The sequence below is a fragment of the Neolamprologus multifasciatus genome, chromosome 17 (assembly GCF_963576455.1).
Source record: "Neolamprologus multifasciatus chromosome 17, fNeoMul1.2, whole genome shotgun sequence".
Taxonomy (NCBI): domain Eukaryota; kingdom Metazoa; phylum Chordata; class Actinopteri; order Cichliformes; family Cichlidae; genus Neolamprologus; species Neolamprologus multifasciatus.
The window spans coordinates 27,852,272-27,878,208 of record NC_140455.1 but is presented as its reverse complement, the minus strand read 5'-3'; the positions used below and the strand labels follow the sequence as shown (position 1 = coordinate 27,878,208).

Below are 25,937 nucleotides of genomic sequence, written 5' to 3'. Positions count from 1 at the left end.
ATGCGTGTGCGTGTGTCAGTGTGTGGATGTGCATGTATGCACATGTGTGTGCCTGTGCCTAAACAGATGCTCATGCATCTGTGCATGCTTACCTTTGTTGTGGGCGGGGTTGTCGATGCTGAAATCTCCGTTCCAGATGACGGTCAGCTCCACGGGAAGACTGCTCATCTCCATCCCATCATAGAAATACTATCACCATAGCAACCAGAGAGGGAAGGAAGAGACATGGGAAAAGCGAATGAGAGATGCAAAGTCTTCACTGTTTCTCTCTAAGTTTGAAAAAGCCTGTGGTATCAAAATACTTCTTTGAAGATGCAAAACTCCATCCTCAACAGGTTGCTGTACGCATGTGCACACGCGCGCACACTGAAAATACACACACAAACTCAAACACACATGCTTTAAACTCACAAACGCACACTATACACACCAGCGAGCATTGAGAGATTATTTTTCATTTGGTTCTGTAACACTAGCAGAATAGAGGGTTGGTGCAGGAATCATCATTTTCTGCTAAATTACAGTTTCCCTCCTTCACAGCTCAATCAAAGTACAATATTTGGAATGTGCAGTGATTATGTGCACAAATCCCACAGTCATCTTTACTGACATACACACTTCGAGTGATGAAGATAGACAGGAAGATGGGATGTTATTGTATCAACAGACAATTAGCATCAAGACCAGCATAAAGCCTTTTTCATGCTCATCCTTCGTTCCTGTCAATGCATTATTCAGTCAGTGAATGGAGAATCATTGCAGCTAGAGACAAAGTTAGGCACTTATCTCATCTACCACCTGTCTAGCTGGAAGACCAAAAATCCCTCAGCTGGAATCAGTGTGTGCATGTGGCTGTGTGTGAAGGAGAGAGATTGCAAAAGCATCTTTTATAAGTAATCTAACTTTTATAGAAAAAGTTCGCAGACATGGGCCATCTGTACAAAGATAGGTGTAGGTGGGTGGTGGTCAAGGATGATATGTCACACAAGCTGCGACACTGAAAACACACAGACACCCACAGACAGACTCTTCTCACCGATGTGTTTTGACACTGCACCGAGGAGCTGTTGAAGCGCAGGGCAGGAACCCGGTGCTCGTTTCCTTGGATGGTGAGCAAACACTCGTAACCCCTCTGTCCAGACTGTGGCTGAGGAAGGTTTTTAGCCCGTAGGGTGATGGGCTTCACCACATTGACAGGCACCAGTATCCTTTCTGCAGGCAGCAACTGGGGACACCCCTGGAGGCAAAGCAGCAGAGAAACAAGAAAGGTGGTCAGTGGGTCTAATGCCAAATTGCAAATAAAACATCATTACTCAAAGAGATCCAACAGTGTCGCTGTTGAGCTTTTCCTTAAGTAAGCCTTTTGTATATTTTGATTCAAATGCATTCTCCACTTCACTGTTGTTAGAGGTGCAGTTGATTTCTGCAGTGTAAGCAAAATGCCCAAGTTTAAAGAGACTGGCATTATTAATGTCTAAAAGTGACTTGCACTTCATTTAATCCACAGACCATATGAAAGATGAATGCAAGCCTTTTAAAAACATGGATTCACAAGTAAGACAAACACGCCTGCTAATTAATAACCAGTAAAATCCTAAAATATCTGTCAGCAAAACTGAAAGAGAAGGATATCTCTTTTGTCAAATTATCCCATTAAACATTCTTCAAAAAGGAACCGAGACCACAAACACAGTGGACAGGTCCATCAACTTCAATTAGCAAACACCAACGAGTTATAGCTGGCTGTGTTGAGACACCTGCCAATCAAAATCCCTCAACTCCCGTATCTGGATGAAAAGTGTAAATGCAGAGGCTAGCTACCCACAGAGACCGAAATAGTTTTTTGTAAAAATGCTTTTTAATGTAACTTTTTGTAAAGGTTTTGGAGTCAAAGTCGTTTTTTTTGTTCTTTTGGTTCTCTTGATATTCCCAGTAAGATGTGTCACTCTTTCCCATCATTGGGGTCAAATGCAGCACTGATCTCCTGCAAGGCAAGCCCAGTCTTGCTTATAGGACTGTTTTTTTGCAAAAAAGTTCATACCTATGCTGTTTTTCATGATGTGAATAAAAAGAAAACAATTTAAATCGGTTTCATTTTTTTAATAAGGCAGTAAGGAAAGTTGCTGCTTGCATCAGGGCATTGCCTAAAATCTGACTAACACACAATGTGCTGCAAATTCACAGAGACATTCACACTTGTCATTTATCTCACTAGATAGCATACCACCTAACAGTACTTCACAAACATTAGTTTAATTTAATGACACTTCAGTATATTTTCAGTGTTTAGTGCTTTTATTTGTTCGATTTTCTGTTGAGTAGAGGTCAGCTGTGTTTCCTACAGGCCCGTGGCCTGCTCACATTCAACGAGTGAAGGTCAATAGGTACTCTAATGTCATTACCCACAGGAGAGGAGCATTAATGATATAACAAAAAAGGTACTTATTCTGATAGACCATGAGCTCTGAGTTTGAATTTGTGCATTTCCTTTTCAAAATCTAGGGTCTGCTGTATGAGAGTGTTGTATGCTTGTGGCATACAACCCCTTGTGGCAAATTTGTGATTTTTTTTTCTGTGATACTTGTGCCCATGTTAGGTGAGAAAAAATAACAGAGAAAGGGGAAGACCAAGACAGAGGTAAAAGTCACTTAGCAATTGGAGGTCTAAAATTAACAGCCAATCAATTCAGGTGTGACTAGCGGGTTAAATATAGAGCACCTATGACTCGCCTGAAGGATGAAGAGGAGAAAAGGAGAACAGGTGAGGAGAGGGAAAGGGAAGGACAGAAAAGGAAAGGCAAAGACCACAGAGGATAACTGAAACAAAAAGCATTATCAGGAGAACAGAAAAGTGACTGACAACCAGAAGTTAAAGGTAAAATAGGTGGTAAAGCAGGATAAAGAGAGAAAATGAAGAACAGCGCTTCCCTAAGTACTATTTTCTCTGAAGGGTAGTTAAAATAGAGAGAAAGAGATGGCAAAATTGGTCAAATGAAGGAGAAGAACAACAAAAGAACACAGCAATGGGGGAAAAAAAACACCGTTAAGTGTATGTGACAGGACGGGCTTTAGCATGTCAAAGAAGGAGAAGGAAAGACGGTAAAAAAAGGGAGAGCAGATAAGGTGAGCCCCCACGCGGATGGAGCTGGGGGGAGTGAAGCATAGCGCACGTTGAACCGGGTGATAACACTTGTTTGAAGTTCATTAAAAGCCACTTGATTGGGTTAGGCTAAGTGAGTGACTGACTGGATAGCTGCGTGGTGAGAGAGGGGAACGCTCTGTGACACTATTCACAAAGTCATTATAGATAAATGACACACAGGGTGAGCGAGTTCAGCGGTGAAGGAGAGGAAGGAAGTTGCGGTGCATGCGTGTTTGCTCTTCCAAATCTCATTTTCCTAAGAACGAAGGGTCATATTTGGTGAATGAAAATGAGTGGGAGAGCAAAGAGAGATGCAATCCATTTTTAATCATGTCTCTTCTAGTTAATACACTTGAACAATGGGGGACAATGAATTTGATCTGGTTTGTGGAAATGAAGGCATGGAAAGCACCCGAGTATGACTTAACACAGGGACTTATGCTGAATTTTCAAGACACAGATGAACACTGATAGCCGCATATGATGACGGGGAGACAGGATTTCACACACGCAAACATCACAGGAAGTAGATGCATGCATGCAAGCGCAGTTAAATTGCACCGTGGTGTTTGAGATGAGCGAAATTCCCTTTTTTTTTTTGCACATGCATGTAGACTAAAGTTAACAGAAATTTTACTGTATGTACAAAAACAGAATCACATTACAGTATAAAATGAATGTCATCAACTAAAAGTGTTATGGACTGAACTAGTTTTCCACTTTAGTAGAATGGTTAAATTGCATTTTAATCAAAAATATGCATTGCTGCTGAAAAGTCTGAAAAACTTTAATGTCTTTGCCAGACATTAAAACATTGTTGAAATCTGGATAAAACATTAAAGGTGAAAATCTATCCTTCCAGATTGATGAAAAGATTAGAAGAAAATGTCTCTTTACATTAAAAGTTGGTTGAAAAGGACTCGCTTCTGCAAAATCATCACATAATCAGCAGATTCAAACCTGTACTGTGAGCCTCGGTCTAGAGGCTCATGCATACAAGCTCACCGCACTGCCCTATATGATAAAAAGTTGACCAACCACTCTTTCACACAGGTATCCAGGCCACTAAAGGTTCTTATCCATATCAGATATTATAATATCATAATTGCCTTAAAGCCAATGAGCCAAAATAAACAAGTATAGGACATATAAGTGTATTTATACACATATAACACTTGAAGAAGCGCTTTATTTTCATTTTATGAAAACAAAATCGAAATGAATTTCCTCAAAACTTGAATATTATGATACAGATGATACACCGTGATGTCATTACACTGTCTGGCAACCAGCTAACAACAGCCTAATATGGAATTTATAGTAGTATAGCAGAATAGGACCCGAGCATAGCAGAGAACTCATAAAAAATTGACTGAATAAATAATTGCTATATTTCATTACATTTTCTCAATGTGATGAAGTATAGTACATCTGTTTGCCAACAGCACAGACTGGATGTTGTGTGACTCTCAAACAAATGTAGATTTTTTTCCTTTTTTTAAAGCGACATAATGGAAATGGTGGAAAAAGAAGAAAATAGTCTCTGTGGAGGTTGAAATCTTTTGAAGTTGACTTTCCACATTACAATATAACCTCACAACCAAGCCCTGTATTCTTTGAGAGATTTGTGAGGTATCATTCATCATGTATGTTGAAAACAAAAACCTCCCTAAACACCTTTAAATAAACATCATATTTTGTGACAGAAGAGATAAACATGAAAAAGGAGAAATACATATATCTCGCTTAAATACCGATTATAAATGCACCATGCGGAAGTGAAATTACAACCGAGGCAGTGTGTATAATGGTGGTAGTCTGTGTTTTTTGCTACTTAGCTCTAATTTTTCATATTTGTATGTACACATACACACTCAGACACACTTGTATAACAGTACGATCACTGCCAGCTCTTCCTGAGGCCAAGTGGGCTTTTATTGGTTTGGACAAACACATGCATATCCCCTAGCTGGCTAGAGATGCTCATGCTGCTGGCAGTGATGCTTGCTGTTGCTGTTGAGATTTATGTCAGTGTTAGGTAGGTTTAATGTCTGTGTATTTATTGTTTCCTTGTCAAGCTCAATGACTGAGGTGCACCAAATAGCAGGGGAGGAAATGCAGATTCACAGACAAATACATTCATACATATAAACACATACAGATCATAAATGGCAGACAATGACAGAAAACTTTGCACTCTTTCAAAGCCGTACCTATACGTGGGGTTTGAATTACAGGTTCCATGAAAGAAGAAAGGAAATCAGTAGTTATTTTACTCAGATTCCTACTGCAATCCAATAAATCAGGGGTTAAATTAATTTGTGGCACTCGCATAATTTACAAATTACACTAACTAAATGCAAAAGAAGCTGTTCCAGTGGCTCAGAATAATTATTTCCAGTTTTCTAGTTCCCCGTGAAAACTACTGACAGCATGTTAAATGGATTATTTAGAACAACAGGAAAACAATTTCTGGAAAGAGATGTTGCTGTTGTTTTTCCAAAATTTAATTACGTGAACATATTGTGTATTTGTGGGGATCTTAAAATCCAGGACATATTTCACTGAAAATATCTGCATGTGTAGAGACAAGTAGAAGTTTTTGGAGGGTTTTTTTTTTTTTTTTTTTTTTTAAAAGGGGGGAATATTAAAGTGGGAGAGATGGGAACTACAAACTCAAACACTTTGATGTGGATTGAACTAGCTGCTTAACTGTATGTGTTTTACTTTATGTGTCTGTCGGTGCGCGTGTGGTGCCGGGAGCTTCACTGACACTCTTCCAGTCATGTAATCAAACACTTGCAGTAAATCACTAAGGAGAGTATCTGTCAATAGCATGACTCATCATAACAACATAATAAGCTAAGACGTTTGAAAAAAGTCGGCGCCTCTCCCCCCATATGTTATATGTAATAACTCTTCATTCTTCCTGTCTCCATCGCCGCCTCGATGTTTTCTTTAACCTCACCTCTGATTCTCAGTAATGCTTTTTCCCTCCTTCATTTCTACCTCTCTAAACGCATCCTGTGCTGTTTGATCTATCTCACTGACCCTTCTCATTTCTCTTATCAACTCTCTCGCTGATTGCCCTCCCTCTTTTCTGACTCCTTTTCTTCTTTGGGACCTACTTAGATCTGATAATTAGAGCCTCGTGGGAGGTGTGGATGGGTGGAGATAGGGAAAGTGACAGAGAGTAGGAAGCAGAATGGGAGCTGTGAATGTAAAAGCCCTTGGCATAGTTTGAAGCTAAGGAGGGAGGGAGACAGAGAGAGACAGAAAGAGAGAGAGAGACAGACATAATTATAGAAGTGCAAGGTGTGAAGATGAAGAGGATCTTAAGTTTTTATACATGCGCACACACACTTAGTGGTTACCAAGAGCTCCCCTTAACAAGCCTCTGTTTTATCATATCCAACAGAGCCTCGGGCAAAGACACTCTCCACGTTCTCTGCTCTTTACTCGTTTCTCATCCCTGTTTTTATCCCACCATTCATTCCTTCATTGCCTTAAAGTTTTCCCAAATAACTGGTTCCTTTTTTTTCTTGCTATATCTGATATTTTTCCTCCTCTCTGCATTTGCATCCATTCGTTTTTAAGAACTGTTAGGATTTATTAAAATGTGTTTTTTTCATCATTTTCCAGGTTATGAAAACATTCAACTCAATAAACCAAATGTTCATATTTCAGAATACAGAAGCACCACTGCAACACATCCCATAGAGGAATAAAAACAAGTAATCAGGGCTTCATCCAAACCACTTTATTCCATCATTAACAACAAAAAACTAAAGTTAGTTAAGTTATAATGTTGATTGTAAAAAACAACAACGAAAATAAGGTAAAGTACGTACATGTACAACTATGGTAGGAAGACTAACTTCATCTGTCAGCCCAGATCTTAAAACACATTGTTGGTAATCATTTCTCTGTTTGCCATTTCCAAATAAATTTCCCTAACTTCAGGGGTTTGTTTAAAGCCTCTATGATCATCTGACTGCTTCTGTTTCTTGTTATTGTGCCTTTTTTATTCCCGTATTTTTCAGATCTTACCTCTTCAATCTTTCACTTTCGGCGCCTTTCTGTAATTTTCTTTTCAATGTTGTTTCATTTGCTTTCGTTCTCGATTTTCGCATATCCATTTTTCCTCTTTTCTCTGCAAATACTCAAACTGGTCCTCAACAGTCAGTGCATGTGCATGGCATTGATTTGTCCATGAATTAAACCAATGCACCTCGCGCTACCATTTCTGTCTAATATTGGCAACTAACAGCTATTACAATTGGCATTTAGGTTCTTTAATAACATTATCCTGATGACTTGATCAATAAATTTCTGGTAAATAAAGTCTACGGCATTGATCACGCAGTCAATCAATCAAACAACAACAAAGGACAAGGATGCTTTATGTGCCAGGAAATAGTGATACATCTTTGGTAACATTAATATTTGTGTGTTTTTTGCATCTTCCTACCAACTGAATATATTAGGGTTGACAGAAACTCAGAATATGAACATGCTGTGTTATAGACGGAGGAAGAAGAGGGGGAAATATCCCCCTGTGGTTTTCATCAGACAAAGAGAACAGGAAGTGTCCCCAGTTTCATCAGTGTCTTTAGGTGAGACCATGTGTGAATTAGGGAGGAGAGATGAAACAGAGCTAAATATGTAGGAAAACAAATATTGTTCACTGGGTAAACACAACCTTTTCACATCAATGCTGCAGAGGTTGGAAATGACTGTTGGCTCTTTCTACAGTGAAACTGAATGAAGCTGCAAGCACGTCCTTTGTCACTGAGACTCATCAGAATGATGGCTAAGTCCTTGACATGTGTGGAGGGTAAACAGGGACACGCCCTTAGTTAATGTGCCAACAGGCAAATGTCTGATCCGTGTGCCCATATCATTGCTGGCATGAATAAAAAGGCATTCACCGTACACCCAGGCTGGGCTTTAACGCTGTCCTCCGATGCATACTAACAACAAGCTCAACCAGTAGGGAGATTTGCCTGGCTCGATCATTAGCATAGAGTTAGGGGATTATTCAGATCACTTCCTGAAATCCCCTAATTGTAATAATACACAAAAATTCATGTGCTGCAGTAAGAGGCCATCCCGTTTCAGAGCAAAGTTGACTTGATGCCTTTTGTGAAATCTCAAAAATCTTCTATGGCTGTATGTGAGTGTGCATGCTATCAAGCTTGTAGATTTGTGCGTCTGGTAATTCAAAAAGACCACCAAAAAGCCGGCAGAAAAAAACGTGACCCTGGATTTGAAGGGTTAATTAAAAGCAAATTAAAAGTCATTAAGCCTGCAAAACACCTGTCTTTTTTGAAACAACATGTCAAAAAAAAAGGATGTCATTAATGTGCTAATACCAAATCCGCCTTTATTTATGGTTTTCTTTTAGTCAGCAACACAATAGGAGAGGATTCACGCGTTATTATCCAGAGTCAATATTGACCACCGGCGCCTGAGCTAATTGGAAAAGTAAACCTGGAAAGACTCACGCTTGGGCCTAACTAAGCAGAAGGTTCAAAAGGATAATGGAAACGGCGGAAAAAGAAAATAATATCGTCTGAGCAGGTTGAATGGCTTGGGGGAAACACGGGTGGAATAACACAATCGAGAGCAGACTGCTCATCAAAGGAGACAATCTGGCTAAGCTTGTCCCTGCCCGTCGTGCGGCGTCTGCCAACCTAGACATGAGCACTAGTGATCTTCATCATAGCTCACCTCAGGCTAAGATTAACAGGCCACTCACTCCCTGTAAAACCCTCCCCCTGAAAGCCACTGCGAATTGTCAGCAAACAGACAGGCCAAAGACAGCCACACACTGTATATACACATAAAAATACAGAGAAATGCAGATACCCGTGGAATACTGTACCCACAGGCCCAAATCACGGGCACATCCCCTAAATTTCCTTTACCTCGCTGCTTTGCCCTAAAGGCTACTACTGCTGCAGCCGCTCTAAATCAGCATGAAGCCTCTCTCTCACAGGATGGGGAGTGGCTGCTTTGGGGGCATTCACTGAATGTACCCCATCCAGTGAGTGGCTTGTCCTCTGCAGCAGAGCAGCCTAATTACAGTGGGTTCTGTTTCGAAGGGAATAGAACTGGCTGCCAATACTATTGATAATTCACACAGACTAAGCTGTCACAGGGAATAGGGTTGGGCAAGTGGAAATGACTCAGTTTTATTAGCTTCCACTGCCCTTTGATGTGCAGTCAAGAGTGAGACATGCCAAGAGGCTCATGCCAGATGGAAGCACTACAGCTGAAAGGTGTCTCAGTCCTTTTAACATAACTCTTTTTGCATGTAAAACCTCCACCGATGGCTATTAGTCTCACATAGCCAAACATTTCCCCTCAATTTATTTCACCATGTTTTATAACTTAGCTGGCTCAATACCCAGAGGCTGGACTGAAGCTGGGCAGCAGTAAAATCTGAGGATTTGTGGACAATGTCTTAATGGGATGTAATTTGACAGTCTTTAAATCTATAGACAGAAGTGATGCTAGAAAACATGGTCCCCCTTGAGAGCTGCTTAAACAACAATTCTGACAGCACATCTTTACAATCCCCGCCTAGCTCTGGCATCGTCTACTTTCTGGGTGCTACAATGTGTTTCAATACATGTACAGGTTGAAAACAAAAACAAAAATCAATGCAAACTTTTAATCTCATGCTCGGTTTGGGACTCACCTCAGGCTTCTTCACTCGACCCTCCTGGAAGGAACATGTGCGAGGGTCATGGGTACAGTCATGTCTGTATTTACACCAGTGGCACTGGTAGGGACTACTCACACATGACAGACACCTACAAGGAGAGCATAGTTTTGAATGAGGACTAAGCAGCACCAAATGCACTGAAGTACAAAAGCTTCTGTGCACAAATGAATTCTGCACATAGTTTGTGGCAGCTTTTCAACAATATAGAGGCATTAGATTTGCAACAAAGTATCTGTTTTAAATGTACTGGACCTCACAGAGCACTTTTCTAGTTGTGCACTCAAAGCACTTTAGACAACATATCTCATTCACGTTGTCTACGTATATACACTTTCTACCAAACATTCCCACTACAATGAATGCATTGGGAGTAACCTGTGGTTACTGCCCAAAGATATTTTAGCACGCAGACTGGGGCAGCCAAGGATTGAACCATGAACCTTTCAGTAAGTAGACGACCTGCTCTACCTCCTGAGCCAGAGCCACCCCAAAGGCCAAGGAAGCTAATTGCAAATGCTGTATGCCTCGACTCTTTAGTTCTGCCCCCCAGATATTAATACAACATAACTTCTGCATTGTTTTATACACTCACTGAAGTGCAATTAAAAACTAATAGTAGACATAAACTTACGATTTGTGCACACTGCAATTGTAGAAAACAAAACTTGTATTTGCAAATGCCAGGCCGGTCTCTTTGGACTTGAGATAGAGCTGCACGATCTGGTGGTCACCTAGAGAAAACAGATCAAAGTCAAAATTAACGGTTTGATACACAGAGGTAGGAAGAAAGCTTTTGTACTCTGCTAACAAAACAAAGAAACACAAGACAAGGACAACAAGAATGAGAACTAGCAGAAGGAGGAATTGCCTTTGTTTCAGAACACGTTACTTGAAGCCGTTATTGACAGCTTCATTCAACTCTTCAAACAAGTAGGAGAAACAAAACAGTATTATAATGGTAATGTTAGAGTGTCACCGCTACTCTTTCAGCACAGGCAGGGGGTCGACACCACTTGTATGATAATCATTTCATTTGCTTATTCAAATATCATTTTACAACGTCGAGTTAGATTTCGTTTTAAAGAAAAAGAAAATGACTGCACTGCTAGGAGCTACAGGTGATCAGCTTGTTGCAATGGTAAAGGCAGTATGTCTTAGCAAAGAAAGAGAGTAGAAAGAGAGGGTTTTATTGGGTTAACTCTGCCTATTCCTGGCGTCTTACAAGAAACAAAAGTTGGCGCATATCCCTCGGGATGGACAATATTCCCCTGGAAAAGTCTTTGAGAGAGTCTTTGACAAGGTAAAGGAAGAAGAAGATGAAACGGAAAGTACGTGTGTGTTTGTGTGTGTCTGTTCGAGCGTGCGTGTCCGTGAGCTTGCGCCTCATCTGTATTTGGTGTGTCCTTTTGTCTGGCACTAATGAAGGAGTTCATGTTTAATTCAACAGCCCATCCACACATCTAAATGCGCTCTCTCTCTTTCTAGACTACCTATGTGTCTCTCTCTCATCCTCGCTCTATCTCTCTACCCAGGTCTCTTCACTTCCTTCCACGTTGCAACTCCTTCGTCTCCCTCGTGTCTGTCACCCATCTCTCCAACAAAGGAGGAATCATTCATCAATCACAGTAAAGCGCCACTGACAACGGATCTGTCCTAATTAGGCCACCTAAATGTTACCTTGAAGCCTGCTAACACTATCTCTCCCCGCCTCTCGTCACTTCTTCCATCGCTCTCCCTTTTCCCTCTTTCAACCGAGCTTCTACTAATGAGTACTAGTAAAAATTGAAGATGAAAGACACGAACATTTGGAATGGTTTCCTCTCCCTAAAACAGGAAAACCATATGTTTGTGAAAGTGGAGGGTGACAAGCAGTCGGTAGGGAGAAATGCTGTATGGATCATTTGTGGATGACATAGAGTACATATTTGCACATCAATGTTTGCATGACTGCAGCATTACCAGCTTTACATGTGACATAGCAAACATTGAACAAATGTGTTTTGTTTTGTTTTTTTCAAATTCCCCAAAGCACCCCCAGGCTCCCTTTCAGCTGTACATGTACATGTGTGCTGTCTGTCTGTGGATAACTTTATTGAAATGATTTCATATGTCTGTTAGGCACATGTATGTGCGATTCTTCTGTTCTTGGAGCAACCGAGGAATAAAGAAAAACGCGAATGTGTATCTTTGCATTTGAATCCATTATATAAACAATGTAGAGACTACTTTTTTTGCACGACGCGCAAACAGTTGCAAATATCTTCTTTAGAGCCTTTCCATCATAAATGGTAGCATTACAGCCGAATCCAAATATTTTTTGTTCTCTATTTCTTCTTTTAGAAAGAAAATTATCATTATCATTATCTCAACACGAGGACACGTAAGCGTTGGTGAAGGATCAACTGCCTGCAGACAGACCTTCCCAGATGGGAGTTTTCTCAATTAGAACAAGCTTGGCCACCCAAGAGAGAGAAGGACAGGGTTATCAAAAGAAAAACTCCATGTAAATGAAAATGATCAGTAAGGCAGTGGTACACAGGGAAACTGTCCACAGAGATTATATTATCTCTAGGCTACACGTTAGCTGAAATGCTGTAGTAAAACCACGCTGTGAAGTGTGATTTTATGCTTTTTACACCGAGGTTAACTAGGGTCCCGTAACTCCCTCTAGAGCGTATTCATGTTAAGGTAGGCGAGAAGAAAAATCCCACATTCAGACAAATAACTAATGTTCATTCAATTACTAAACATATCCTAAGGCAGTGCTTCAAGGCCTGCTGAGTTACTGATGGCAATGAGGAAACAAAAATTCACAGAACACTCATTGCCCTAGGACAAGCATGCTTCTGACAGAAGGGAGAATATCCAGATGTGCATGTACCTGAAAGTCATTCAAGTCCTAATCTAATACGTGATGACTCCAGTCTTCTTCTTTTCTTTTCTTTTTTTTTTACCTTTGTCAACGATTATTCGTGGCATTTCCTTTTCAGCGGGCGAGGAGCACTTTATCCGATTTCCCTCCACCAAGCCATTCATCTCAGCCAGGTTCTCAAATGTACAGTTGACACCTGCAGAGAGTTCTGGAACATTATGGGCTTCCAACACCAACTGCAGAAAGGGAAAGAAAAGGGATACAAGCCGTCAGATATGATAAAAGAGATTAAGGCCAGCTAAAGCTAACACATACATGACAGCACGAAAGCCAGTTTAAAACATACATGATGACTCATATCCAGGTGCATTTTATAGCTGCCCTGCGGTCTAAGATAAACAAGTGAGACAAACAAGCCCTAAATGTAATTTTATGGCTGACACACATCTGTGAGAACTTCACATTTTCAGATATGACTGCTGAGGAGGGAACTCATGCAAGGTCACTGCAGAGTAAAGATCAATCAGCACAGTGGTCAGTGGCCAGAGGGGACACTGGGAGGGTTCTTGAACTGAACCAGGTGTCAGGTGCATATCCTGGCTGAATGTCCACACAACATGGACACCCTCTAATGCATTAAGACATAAAACTGAAATTAGTTCCATCTTAACAGGCTGTATCCAACTGCCAAGAGCACTGATACCTTTCTAGTCACCTTTCATTATGCCTTGTGGTATTGTATGAGCTACATTGATTTTTCAGTTCCACATTAAATTCCGGGCTCTGGCTCTTTGACAACAAAAGGTGTTGTGGTATGAAATGTTTTGGAAAAGGTGAATAAAATGATAAAAACAGAAAACTCAAATTCAAAGTAAAACTCAAAGTGCAGGATGAACTATTAGTGAGAAGATGAAATAGTGAGAGTGCCAGCACACAGGGTGCTGGACAGCAAGTGAAAAGAAGACTTGAAATAAAGAATGCAAATTCCTCCTCTTCATTTGAAAATGCTATGTAAGCTCTTTCAGCTTCTCAGGAAAAAAGGCTTCAGGTGAACTAGTGACAGTGGGAGACAGAAAAATTACTCCGTGGTTAAAAGGAAGAGAAAAAAAAACAGACTTGGGGAGGCAGATGGAGAGGGGTCAAGACCGAAATATACATACTGACAGAAAACTGTGTCTGCAAGGGGGCTTTGGTCCAGGCATTGATTTGAGGCGTAGCCTATAGTAGACGTGCAATGTGGTGTTGAAAGCTGCCTCAGCGCCAAAGAAGGGCTGACCTGAGCTGTTTTTATATTGCTATTTAATGGGTACTGGTGTGAATAGATACACAACATCCAGCATAAAGGTGGACACTGCATGACTTTTCTCTCTCTCACCTCCTTTATTTCTCTTCTTCTTTATTTATTTTTCCTTTTAAGAAGGAAAGGCGGACAGATGTAGAGTTCCCTCAATTACATTTAGAGCCGAGCCGCAGCAGTGATGCATGAGTATGGAAATAACATACTCATCTTTAATAGGAACAGCCGACAAATGCGCGTGCACAAATGACCTCCGGTAGTTTATAAAACACCATGCCTGACGCTGAGAATATGTGTTGCTGTTCATCTTAGATGGGTGAAAAATATCCTCGCTGCAGAGAGGATTTATTCAAACGCAGTCAACGCTACAGAGAAGAAGACTGTCTTAAACGTTATATCTTCTTATGTTTATTATTAAGCAAGCTTTAAATCAGACATGATTGTTTTATTTATGACCTTTTATGTCCAGAAGAGTGACATAAAAGTAAGATCTAAACTGAAGAGTACATTATTCCTGCATCGCATCTGGCATATATAAAAAAAAATCTATGGAAATATCAACCATATAAGCAACAATTAGCTCTTAAAAGCCCAGATGCAATAGAGCAATTTCATTTTATAATAACTTCCACTCGCGTTTCCTCTTGACTTGCTAACTTCTGCACTCATACACAACAAAGCAATGTAGGGAGAAAATTAAGAAAATGAAACAGAATTACGATATGTAAAAAGACTACATCCTCTGTGTGTGTGAAAAACTGCATGACACAGCTGTTCCATCTGTGCCTCTAGAAGCATAATAGTATTATAATGAGCACAAACCCTTCTTCCTCCAGTGTTGGGCTGTGATCAGCCAGATATATTTTTGATGACTTTCGAGGCAGATCCATAAGGAGTCCCTAAAACTATTTGCTCAGAAAGTTATTTTCTGGAGCTTCTGGAGCTTAGAAAATAATGGCTTCGTCTAGAGTAGTTCCAACTTCAGCGGTGATGTGTACCTGTTTCTGTCAAGAATTTCTAAGCCTTATCTTTCTCAACAAATATTTAAGAACAAAAAGGTCAAACAAGAGCCTTTGTCTGTTAGGCAGAAGCCCCTGGATGGGATATGTCTGGCAAAAGGTTAAACACTCGAAAGGCTTGAGCAACAACGCGCGCACACACACACACACACTCATAAATATCATTTTTGTGTTGCAGAGGAATTCTTCTTCTTCTTCAAAAAAAAATGCAATCCGCACTTAACCCTTGATGCAATGGAGATCTGTCATGCTGACTGCACTTTACGATTTAAAATTGCACCACCGTGTTAACCTCTGATGCTGGGTACAGTAAGGTAAGTGGAATATTTATACTATATAACACACAGTGTTACTGCAGTACTTTCTAGTAGCGTCAAAGATGCTGACATTTAAAAACATTAGCCTCTTGATCCTGTTCAAATCAAAGAAAAAAAGAAAGATTTTGTGTCGTGGTGAAAGCTGACATGGGGATACACCGAGATAGTTCGAGCGCTCGTGTTTCTCCAGTTTCTGCAGAGACATATTTTTGTTGCAATGGATCACAGCCTCTTTGCACACCAATCAATACACTTAAACAATAAAAAACAATTCAGACCCTTTAAATCTGGCAGCTGTTTGAGAATGAAACATCCAGGGGGAAAAGTGGTGCATTTGGCTGCCAACAATCACAATAAACACAGCCGAGCTAAACTATACTCTGTCAATGATTGTTGACATTTGTTGGGAGACCATTTCGTTGGACGGGATTGTAAGTTGTGAGGTCGGGATTTGAGGAATGCCTGCTGGCAGTCAGTAAAACCATATAAAGCAGGATTACAGAGTTAAAACAAGCTACTAATCAGTATTTAGAGCGTAATTCCACCATATTACAAATTATGCTTGACAGTGTGATTTTGTCAATCTGCCAGACAAGATATTCTCACCAGAAACTTATTCAGTTATCCTCACTTTCTATTGCAATGTGGCTCCAGTAAAGCAAATGCATGTTTGGCTGCTAAAAATATTCCATATGCAGTCAGAGAAAGATATATTTCATTACTTTAATTTAAAATGTGACTAAATTTAATCTTCCAAGTGACACAAAGAGAAAACTGATGCCTGATAGTATAGGACATGTAACACACACAGGGAAAAAACACAAGGTTTGCGCATCTAAAGCCCCAAACAAGCCTTTGTTTCCATTTCAGGGTATCTGATTCAGTGAATTTGTTTTCCACTCACCGTGACACTAAACTGGGACACAGAGATGTTGTTTGGATGGACACTGAGACGCACACACTGCTTGATGTCGGATGCAAAGCGCCGGGGCTCTGATGAGCGCTCACATTTCTCCTTTCTGGCACACCTGGAAAAAGAACAACAACAGGGAGGGTTATTCGTGGAGACAAATACACACATGCTTATTGGCATATGCATGCCTGCAGTAACCTGACCAGGGCTTACCCCTTTCCACCTGTTGGCATCTGGGAAAAAGAGAATGTCCCTCCCCCTCCCCGACAGTTGGTGGTATACACATTTATCATATTTCCTCTCTGGCAGCGTACCAGCCTCAGTGTTCAGTGAATGGAAGGCTGGTCACCACAGGGCTGGGAGCAGTTACATTTAAAACAATGGTTGCTCTATATGTGGAAGTGGAGACGGCCCATTGGGAAAGAAGTAGCAGTCCTCTTCTTTGCAAAGTCATCTTAATGACTGGCATTCATGGGCAGTGCCAAATGCAGGTGGATATGTGGATGTTGTTTGGGACGTGGGATAGATTACTTCTGTCTAATCCAGTAGAATACAGCGTTTTGGGGAGCTGGAGTACTGGACCATTTGTGGTGTAAGAGGAGTTTACTGACTCATGTTCCAAAAACAATCCCTTGATAGACTACAAGGTCATTTCCCATAGCTGGGCGATCTAAATGAGTTCGTAATTAAAGGAGTATGAGAAGCACAACTGGTTCTCACCAAAACTGCTGCAGTGGAAAGTTTTCACATTAAAAATTCCAGTAGAAGTGGCTGGGAAACACAATTATTTAAACTGTTGTTAAATATATGCTTAGCGAGAAATTCTAAAAAAAAAAAAAAACGGCCCCAGACTGTAATATCACCTCAACCTTCTTCTCTACACAAACACCCACATGCTCTTGTTCTAATCTAATCCCCTCATAAACTTATTCAAGTTTAATCCCCTATTGATTCAGACAAAAACTTTCTGTGCAATTAACAACCTGGAAAATCCAGAGAGCGCCCTAAAACTCCTTTAGAGGAATAAAAGGCTGAAAAGAAAGAAAAAGGCCTTAATGAACGAATGAAAGAAAGACTTTTGAGGTGGTTGACGTCTGAGATACAGTAATACCTTATGCAGAAAGAGGCTTTTTTCTCCCGAATTGGACAGACAGAAGGAGGGTGGGTTTTGACCTGACATGAGCATTGTAAAGTTAAGCGGCCTAACGTGCTGCAAAGAAGACAGACAAAGAAAATGAAAAGAAATAATCTGTTCGAGAAAGGAACAGAACAGGAGGAGGGGTAAAGAGCGCTGCCGAGAGAGAAACGGAGAGAGAGAGAGTGTGGAAAAGAAAGCACAAGAGAAGCACGACTTAAAGGAATGCAACCATTGTTGGCTTTCTGTGAAGCTTTCCCTTCTAAGCTGGTTTGAGTAGGGGTTTAATCGCTTCAGGTTCCTTTGTGCTTTTCAATCACTGATGTCTGTGCCTCCTCTTCTAGCACTGATTTAATAAGGCCGCATCATATAAGTAACCCCCCAGGCAAACAACCCACATAACCCCCCACCGACAAAAAAAAGCACACTTTCACCGACAAACACTGATCAACCACGACATTAAAAGTGCTGACAGGTGCGGTGCGTGACATGGATCATCTCATTAGCATGCAAAGTTCTGTAGGAAAACCTTGGGTTCTGGCATTATGCAGATCTTACTTTGTACTCTGACAGATACCACCCACGTAAACATTGCTGCAGACCAAGCAACACAATATTGGACAGGCAGTTTTAGCTTTGCAGCAACATTCAAAATTAGATATAGTGTTACATGCGTACCATTGGCTTCTGTTTTTGATTCATATTTTAAGCAGCATTCCAACTTTTTTGGAAATAAGGTTCTAAATACTTGCTTTGTATGCGCTTTTGTGCCCATAATGATGTTTGTCTTTGTGTGCGTTCCTTAACAGTGTCACGGTACATTGTGTTTTGGTAGAAAAACATGCATTTCATGCCAAGATCGCTGGCTGTATTGCATTATTAACATTAACTGGCACAATCTCTTTAAGTGAATCATCACTATGCATGATTGCCTCATTACTAAATTCAATTCAGGCCTAATACATTTAGAAAATGTTCAACAGATAGAACAATTCCTTTATATTTCAAAGAAGGAATTAGATGTCCTCTCACAAATGACACATCCTTGAAGATGAACTGACCGACCACATCTGGAGTTGTTGTTCTCCCCCCCCCCCCCCCCCCCCCCTTTTTCTTTTCTATAATATAGTAACTCCAATCTCTACAGCACAGTTACAGTGAAAACATTGCAGAAAAAGTCACCAGACTTTTCAAAATGACCAATAAAACAAACCCTAGTAGCATTTTGATTTATGAGGGATAAGCTCAGGGTTGATAAATATCTGCTGTCCCTTGCTGAACCTTATTATGACCCAGATTTATGACATCATCTTTATGAGACTCTTGCTGCTGTAAATGACAGTGGTGGAGAGGATGATGACGATGTAGGAACACAACAGTAAAGAGAATGAAACAGAGTAAACAGGACAAGACGCAAGGATGTGTAAATGCTGATTTTGCAGTGAATTACATTTTCAAATTTTACAGTTTTCTTTTTATGTGTTCGTTGAATTGTTTTTTTTTGTCCAATATTCACATCTACCAAGATTTGCAGCTGATGTTTTATCATCCGCAGGACTTATAACGCATCTTAATACAGTTATAAGACATAACGATGCAGTATGAGTGGATGGTTGCAACAACAAGACCTGGCATAGCTGGACTGGGACTTGTTAATACAGGATTATGAGGCAAGGTATGATCCTCTACTTTAAAAAGTGGACAGGGGGCAATTTGTTTTGGTTGTTATGTGCAGTGAAGATGGATTAAATATATATATATATATATCCTGACTCACTGAATTTAATCTGCTATTAATTTCACACCTATAGAGAAATATAGAATACATATAAGTATTTGTACTCTGCAAAACCACATTATTCTAGTAAATCAAATCTGTTGTCATGTGTAAAGTATGATGCCAGTGATTAAAAAAATGAATACAATTAATTCATTTTTCAATTACATTTATTTTCAGGATTATGTGTTTTGTGACAGTCCTAAGAAAAGTGCAGAGGTGTTGAAATACTGCAGCTCAAACATCACCGCCTGATCAACACAGCATCAACACCTTATCTCTCACTACAAAACACACAAAGATGGTTATTATTATCATCATTTTGTGATGATCAGTTTCATTCATGGTGACTGCTGTTATTCTAATAGTTTGATAGCAATTAAATGCCTGCCTTTGTTATTTAACAGCTGGGGTTAAGGTAATAGCTCACTGAAACATAACTAAGAATATTTACAGGAGGTTTGTAACATTTCATTTGCATGTGATTACCAGATGTGATTTATTAATAAACTGAAAAAATAAAAAGAATTCTATTTTTTCCAGGACTTTGAAGGGAAAAGTCACTTTCACCTTGGTCAAAGTGAACATTTTACTTTTGCCTTCAGCCCTTGCATCTGCATGAGATGCTATTCGTTTGATTGAGAACACTTTTGTTTTTTTATATATCACAAACAATCCTGCTGTATTTACTTTGTAATTTTATTTTTCTGGTTATTCATAAGTAGCCCTATCTATAATGTGTGGGTAAACTGAAATAGCTTCTGTTAATGTTGAAAATATTTGTTATGATCACGATAAAATTGGTTTTGGGTAAATCATCAGACATGTATCCAAGCTATTCAACATCTCTCAACTTGTTTACTGATCTTCTGTTAAGCTGTTTATGGGAAGTGTGGGTCTATAAATCTTGCCAAAGACAATGTTATAAGATTGTTTGTTGTAAAGCTACTATTTAAACACACAGTACGCACTAAATCACCAAGAAAGGGTCTCTTTTTGCAAGAGTGTTTCTAATTTCTAGAACAGTTTCACTTTGGCTTTCTCTGGCCTTGCAGGAACTGTATATTGCATCTCCACTTCAGAGTCTTAAGGTCACAGAATTGCTGAGCAGGTTTAAAAAAAAAAAAACAAAGGGGTCAAATAATTTCTGTTTGAGTTCAACAATGCAGAGAAAGTGACTCAAGAGAAGAGGGAAGCTACCGATTTTTTAATCTACCTTCCTAATAATGGGCAATAGAACTGATGTCTCTTTTTTTTGTGTGTTCATCGAGATCACTGGCATGGTTGAGGGCTACACCAACATCATCAATCAGCATTTTCTTAAAGCACAATGCAACGTCACCCACCAATCACGCAAACATTCAGATCAAATGCTTCATCTTCCACCAGCACACAGTCACAATTCATGCATACCAATGCTCTGTTTAGTTTGATTAAATAAAACCTCCTTTTACTTGATTCACTCCCAGCAGAGAATCCTACTGAGATGCTAGTGGGTGACCAGTTAACAGATGCATATGAATATTTTCATTTACCAAATGGTCTTGCATCCTGATTGAATCTCTAGCCAAAGCATAGGATAACTACACACATTGGCTATGTCCATGCTGGGAGAGGGGAGAATTTATCTGGCCGTTTGGTGACTTGGGACTTTACTGAAAGGATGTTTAAGATAATGCCTTACATGGTTTAACTGATGTAAGTGATGGGCATTATCAGAGGAAAGCACTGGATAATTGTTTTCAATTACGTTCCACGCGGACCCTGAAAGGAAAGAAAGATTGAATCATTTGTAACAATATGCAACAATCTCACCCTTTTGTAAACATCAAAGAATAGAACATTTAGAGGACCCCCGAGATCAAAGCGATTTAGATTTCAAATAGCAGTCATAAAAAGCTTGACTCGGGCTATCTTTTCCCTTTTTTTTTTTCCAGAGAATTAGATGTCCAACATCTATTCATTTGGATAGTAAACACTGCTGTTGTGAAGAGCTGTTTGACTGACTGGCAATGACACGTTATGAAAGAACAAGCTGAAAGGATTAGATGGGCCCTGAATGAAAACTAATCTGCACTCTTGTTTCTCCCAGCCTTTGATAAGGTGACACAATTATAGAGAGAGACTGGGCAAAGGGCACAGAAGGATTTTTTTTTTTTTTAGCTTTGGCAACTGTTGATGAGGCTGTCACAGCTATTAAAAGCAAGACAACCTTATGGACAATACATTTCACCACAAAATATTTATCATAGCTACAGTATTGTATGCAACATATGCATACAAGCCAGAAAAATAGATACATAATCAACACTACGAGATGAATTAAAATGATATGCATATGATTTTACCATGTACCATTTAGCTTAAAAAGGTGACATGATTGATGTCATGCCATCGCAAAAACACAATGGGCAAAGGTAATATCAACTGTGTACAATATTCCTTTGTACTTTAAAGCATTAAATAAGGCATATTGTAATGCCACTTTATTATGAACTAAAATACTTAAATTTGATAGGATTTGTTATATATTACCCACAATTTTTTTGTTATATTAACTGTTGTTTGTGGTGATTCAATGCCCTACAAATAGGCACTCTGTAGTCCAACTAAAAACCAATTACTGTGCTAACCATGCATCATCAGATACCATATAGAAGTCTATACATACTAATAGCCTCGGCCTATATAAAGTACCTTAGAGGCAGGGGCTATGTCACAGTGATTCAGTCAAATGACACTTCAACATTTAAGGTGGCTACATCTCACACTTGCACATGTGACCAAACACACGAACGCAGCCGAACACACACGAACACACACAAGAGTAAGCGTACCTCCTCCTGCTATCATTAAGAGTGGTGGTCCACAGAGCAGAAATCCGCATGAAGGGGCTGGCGGGAGAGTTATTACCTGGCCCACTGGCCATGACCCTGTTACTCCGGTTTGTGTGAACCGGTTTGTGTGCACACACGTGCACACACAGACACACACACACACAATCTGTCTTTTATAAGGCCATACTTGAAGACACAGAAATTGCAGAATCTCTCCCCCAGGTCCAGAAATCTCTGAGCTATCCCCTTTGCATACCACTGGTGCAAGAACACCAACTGAGTAGAAAATTATACAGTACGACTGCTCCTTTGCATAGGTTTAAAGCTGTATGAGACCTTTTTTTAAAAGAACCTATTAAAGTATATATAAACTGGAATTACTAGCAAGCATTTGCATACTGTAAATATGTAAACAGTTAGAAATGCTTTAATATGTGACCACCAAAGACTATCTGATGACAAAATATTTTTGCTAAACATCGTGATACCAGAGTGCTCAAAAAGCTCACAATTTGGATATAAAGTCGCTGCAATATTAAATTCTATAATAGGGTCAAATGTAATTTGTGATGGATGACCGGAAAACAAAAAAGTGAGGAAAGGAGGCTGATGTCACCAATATTCTAAATGGGTGTTATTAGCTCAAACTCCTCCAACAACCTATAAATCTTAAAACACAAAACCCCCCAAAAAAGATGCTAGCACTGGCAGTGATTAGATTTGGCAGCATCAGCCCTGGCCTCCGGGCATCAATGAGCAGCTGTTTCTCTGCCATGACTTTTAGTGCTATGCAAATTTAGCAGTAGTCAAAAGACACGGCAACAACGTCTTACTCTCTCACTTCCACACACTAACAAACAAACAGTCCCCTGGTAGAAACAGGCGGTGGTGACATGATGTGACAGGTTTATTAGGCTGTCGTTTTAATCGTGTTTGATGTGACTCCTGGCCCAGATAATGCCATTAGACCATACCAGGTATGCTGGTTAGCTGAGTGCATGTGAGAAAGGCAGAAACCAAGTAATTAATTAGTGATATTATACTTTTTTAAACCTATGTTGTTTTACTTTGTCACAGGAAGTCTTACGATTATCATCTTTAAGCACCCATAGTGAGCAAAGCAAATGCGATACTTTATGCGATGGATTTAAAAGCCAATACTGGAACAGTTTTGAAATGGCTCACATATCACTGTCCTTTTACTACATCAACACAGTTTGACTTGGCATTCATAAAATAGAAGCCCAGACAAAGAAAAGCATTAGTTTACTATTGCTGTGCATCTACAGTATTTCCAGAGGTGTTTTCACGTTTTAGGTTCCATGTTGATGTTTTCATACTTGCCTTTAAGGGTGACGGCATGGTTCTTTTCAATGGAGTTTCAACAGTGCACTCAGCTTTCATCTTTATCTACAGTACATTGTATTATTTTCCTTGATGTGTGCAACTATAGATAGGGGCATATGATACTGTTGATTCAGGCAGTCGATATACAGCCTGTGGTGTTAAGGTGTGTTTATTCACGGTCACAAAGCTGTTTCTAACTGGGAACATTGACAAAACAACTAGATGTATGACATATTTAAAATGAACCCATCTCAGAAAGCACTGCAAATGAAATGGTCTTGCCTATGGCATATTCTCAACACAATCTCATACTTTACTGTGAACATTTCCTTTTTGCCTAGTCTCAATTTGAGCTAACAAGGAGCTAGTCCATGCCGCATATTAATAGCTGGCTTTGTTCACTGTGAGGAGCACGCTCATCATCTGAGGTATGCATGAACAAAAGAGCACAAAATATGGCTCAACTACTGAGTAAAAAATAAATAAATCATACCCCACAATCCCAAATTTGGATAGCAAATACACCAATTTTTTTGGTGTATTTTTTGGTTTTTTTGCACATAGTCATCTAAAATCAGCTAATTACACATAATATATCAAGACTAAATATAGATCAAGCGATTCAGCCTTTCAATGTATGATTTGAAATGAACACACTGGTGACATTAATGCTGAAACATCAGTAGGGATTACTGTTGGATTATATAACAAGGTTATTATGTTGTGACTTAGCTCTTGTTGCCATAGAAACAGCTATGTGACGGGACATGTGAAGTGATTTACCTGAGTACGATTTCCCAGAGGTGATCTCTCATATGGTCTGTGTGTGTGTGTGTGTGTGAGTGTGTGCTTGTGAGTGTGTGTGTTTACCCTCACATCCTCATCAAGATTACCTGCTTACAGAGTTTAGTTTACTTAACCAGAAGATTCCTAATCCCTCCTCATTTTTGCTGTGAATTTATAATCAACCTCTTCCTTCCTTCCTCAGTTTACCTCATCACTTGGAATACATCACCATATATCTTTACTTCCTTTGACTCTTGCCATGTCTCTCATTCAATCCTCTCAGTCTTATGTCAGTTCCTGTGTCTGGTTCATGCTCTGCCAGACAAAGGCAAGACACCTTCACCACTATGAGGGTGTGCTTATGTCCATTTCCCAGTGTCTGTGCTTCCCTGTGTGTGGCAGAGTGACAAAAGGTGACAGTGAGCAATGGTCCTGACTTAAAAGTGGGTGTGCTTGCGGATGTGTGTTGGGGTTAGGCAGATTGGTTTTTGTGTGTGTGTGTGTGTGTGTGTGTGTGTGTCTTCACACAATGATGGTGACAGTTGAGAGGGAACTGGGATGTGCAGAATTCCGTTCCGTCCTGATGCCCCTGTCACTTCTTGGCCTTGTTCCCTTCCCCTCAACTTCCCTTCGCACCCACCAAGAGGTGAGGGTGAGGGTGAGGGGTGAAATCAGTCGCCCATACACAGGGGGCCATCCTCCCCTCGGCACAGACATCAGAGCAATGCCACAGATCCAAGAATCTCAAGATCAAAGAAACAACTGCATACATTTGACTCTGAGAGTTGGTCAAGTCATCTTTAGGACTTTAACAAACTGAGTACAACTTCTTAAACATTGATCTTAGCAGTGCATTAAGAAGTGATTGAAACAAATCTCAAATAGCTCGCGTCTATATACAGTGGGGCAAAAAAGTATTTAGTCAGCCACCGATTGTGCTAGTTCCCCCACTTAAAATGATGACAGAGGTCAGTAATTTGCACCAGAGGTACACTTCAACTGTGAGAGACAGAATGTGAAAAAAAAATCCATGAATTCACATGGTAGGATTTGTAAAGAATTTATTTGTAAATCAGGGTGGAAAATAAGTATTTGGTCAATAACAAAAATACAACTCAATACTTTGTAACATAACCTTTGTTGGCAATAACAGAGGTCAAACGTTTACTATAGGTCTTTACCAGGTTTGCACACACAGTAGCTGGTATTTTGGCCCATTCCTCCATGCAGATCTTCTCAAGAGCAGTGATGTTTTGGGGCTGTCGCCGAGCAACACGGACTTTCAACTCCCGCCACAGATTTTCTATGGGGTTGAGGTCTGGAGACTGGCTAGGCCACTCCAGGACTTTCAAATGCTTCTTCCGGAGCCACTCCTTTGTTGCCCGGGCGGTGTGTTTTGGATCATTGTCATGTTGGAAGACCCAGCCTCGTTTCATCTTCAAAGTTCTCACTGATGGAAGGAGGTTTTGGCTCAAAATCTCACGATACTTGGCCCCATTCATTCTGTCCTTAACACGGATCAGTCGTCCTGTCCCCTTGGCAGAAAAACAGCCCCATAGCATGATGTTTCCACCCCCATGCTTCACAGTAGGTATGGTGTTCTTGGGATGCAACTCAGTATTCTTCTTCCTCCAAACACGACGAGTTGAGTTTATACCAAAAAGTTCTACTTTGGTTTCATCTGACCACATGACATTCTCCCAATCCTCTGCTGTATCATCCATGTGCTCTCTGGCAAACTTCAGACAGGCCTGGACATGCAC

At 40.1% G+C, this 25,937-nt stretch overlaps 1 protein-coding gene across 3 annotated transcripts in view; it reads right to left on the bottom strand.

Annotated features, from left to right (window-relative positions):
* plxna4 (plexin A4) overlaps window positions 1–25,937 on the bottom strand; it is a 243,690-nt gene that overhangs the window by 55,983 nt on the left and 161,770 nt on the right. For all 3 annotated transcript variants that reach the window (XM_085138403.1, XM_085138402.1, XM_085138400.1), the window contains exons 6-11: window positions 16,284–16,407; window positions 12,829–12,982; window positions 10,506–10,605; window positions 9,848–9,962; window positions 1,037–1,237; window positions 93–189 (exon numbers count right to left, since the gene is read on the bottom strand). In XM_085138403.1, the coding sequence (XP_084994529.1) occupies window positions 93–189; window positions 1,037–1,237; window positions 9,848–9,962; window positions 10,506–10,605; window positions 12,829–12,982; window positions 16,284–16,407 (791 nt within the window). The remainder of the gene's footprint in view (window positions 1–92; window positions 190–1,036; window positions 1,238–9,847; window positions 9,963–10,505; window positions 10,606–12,828; window positions 12,983–16,283; window positions 16,408–25,937) is intronic.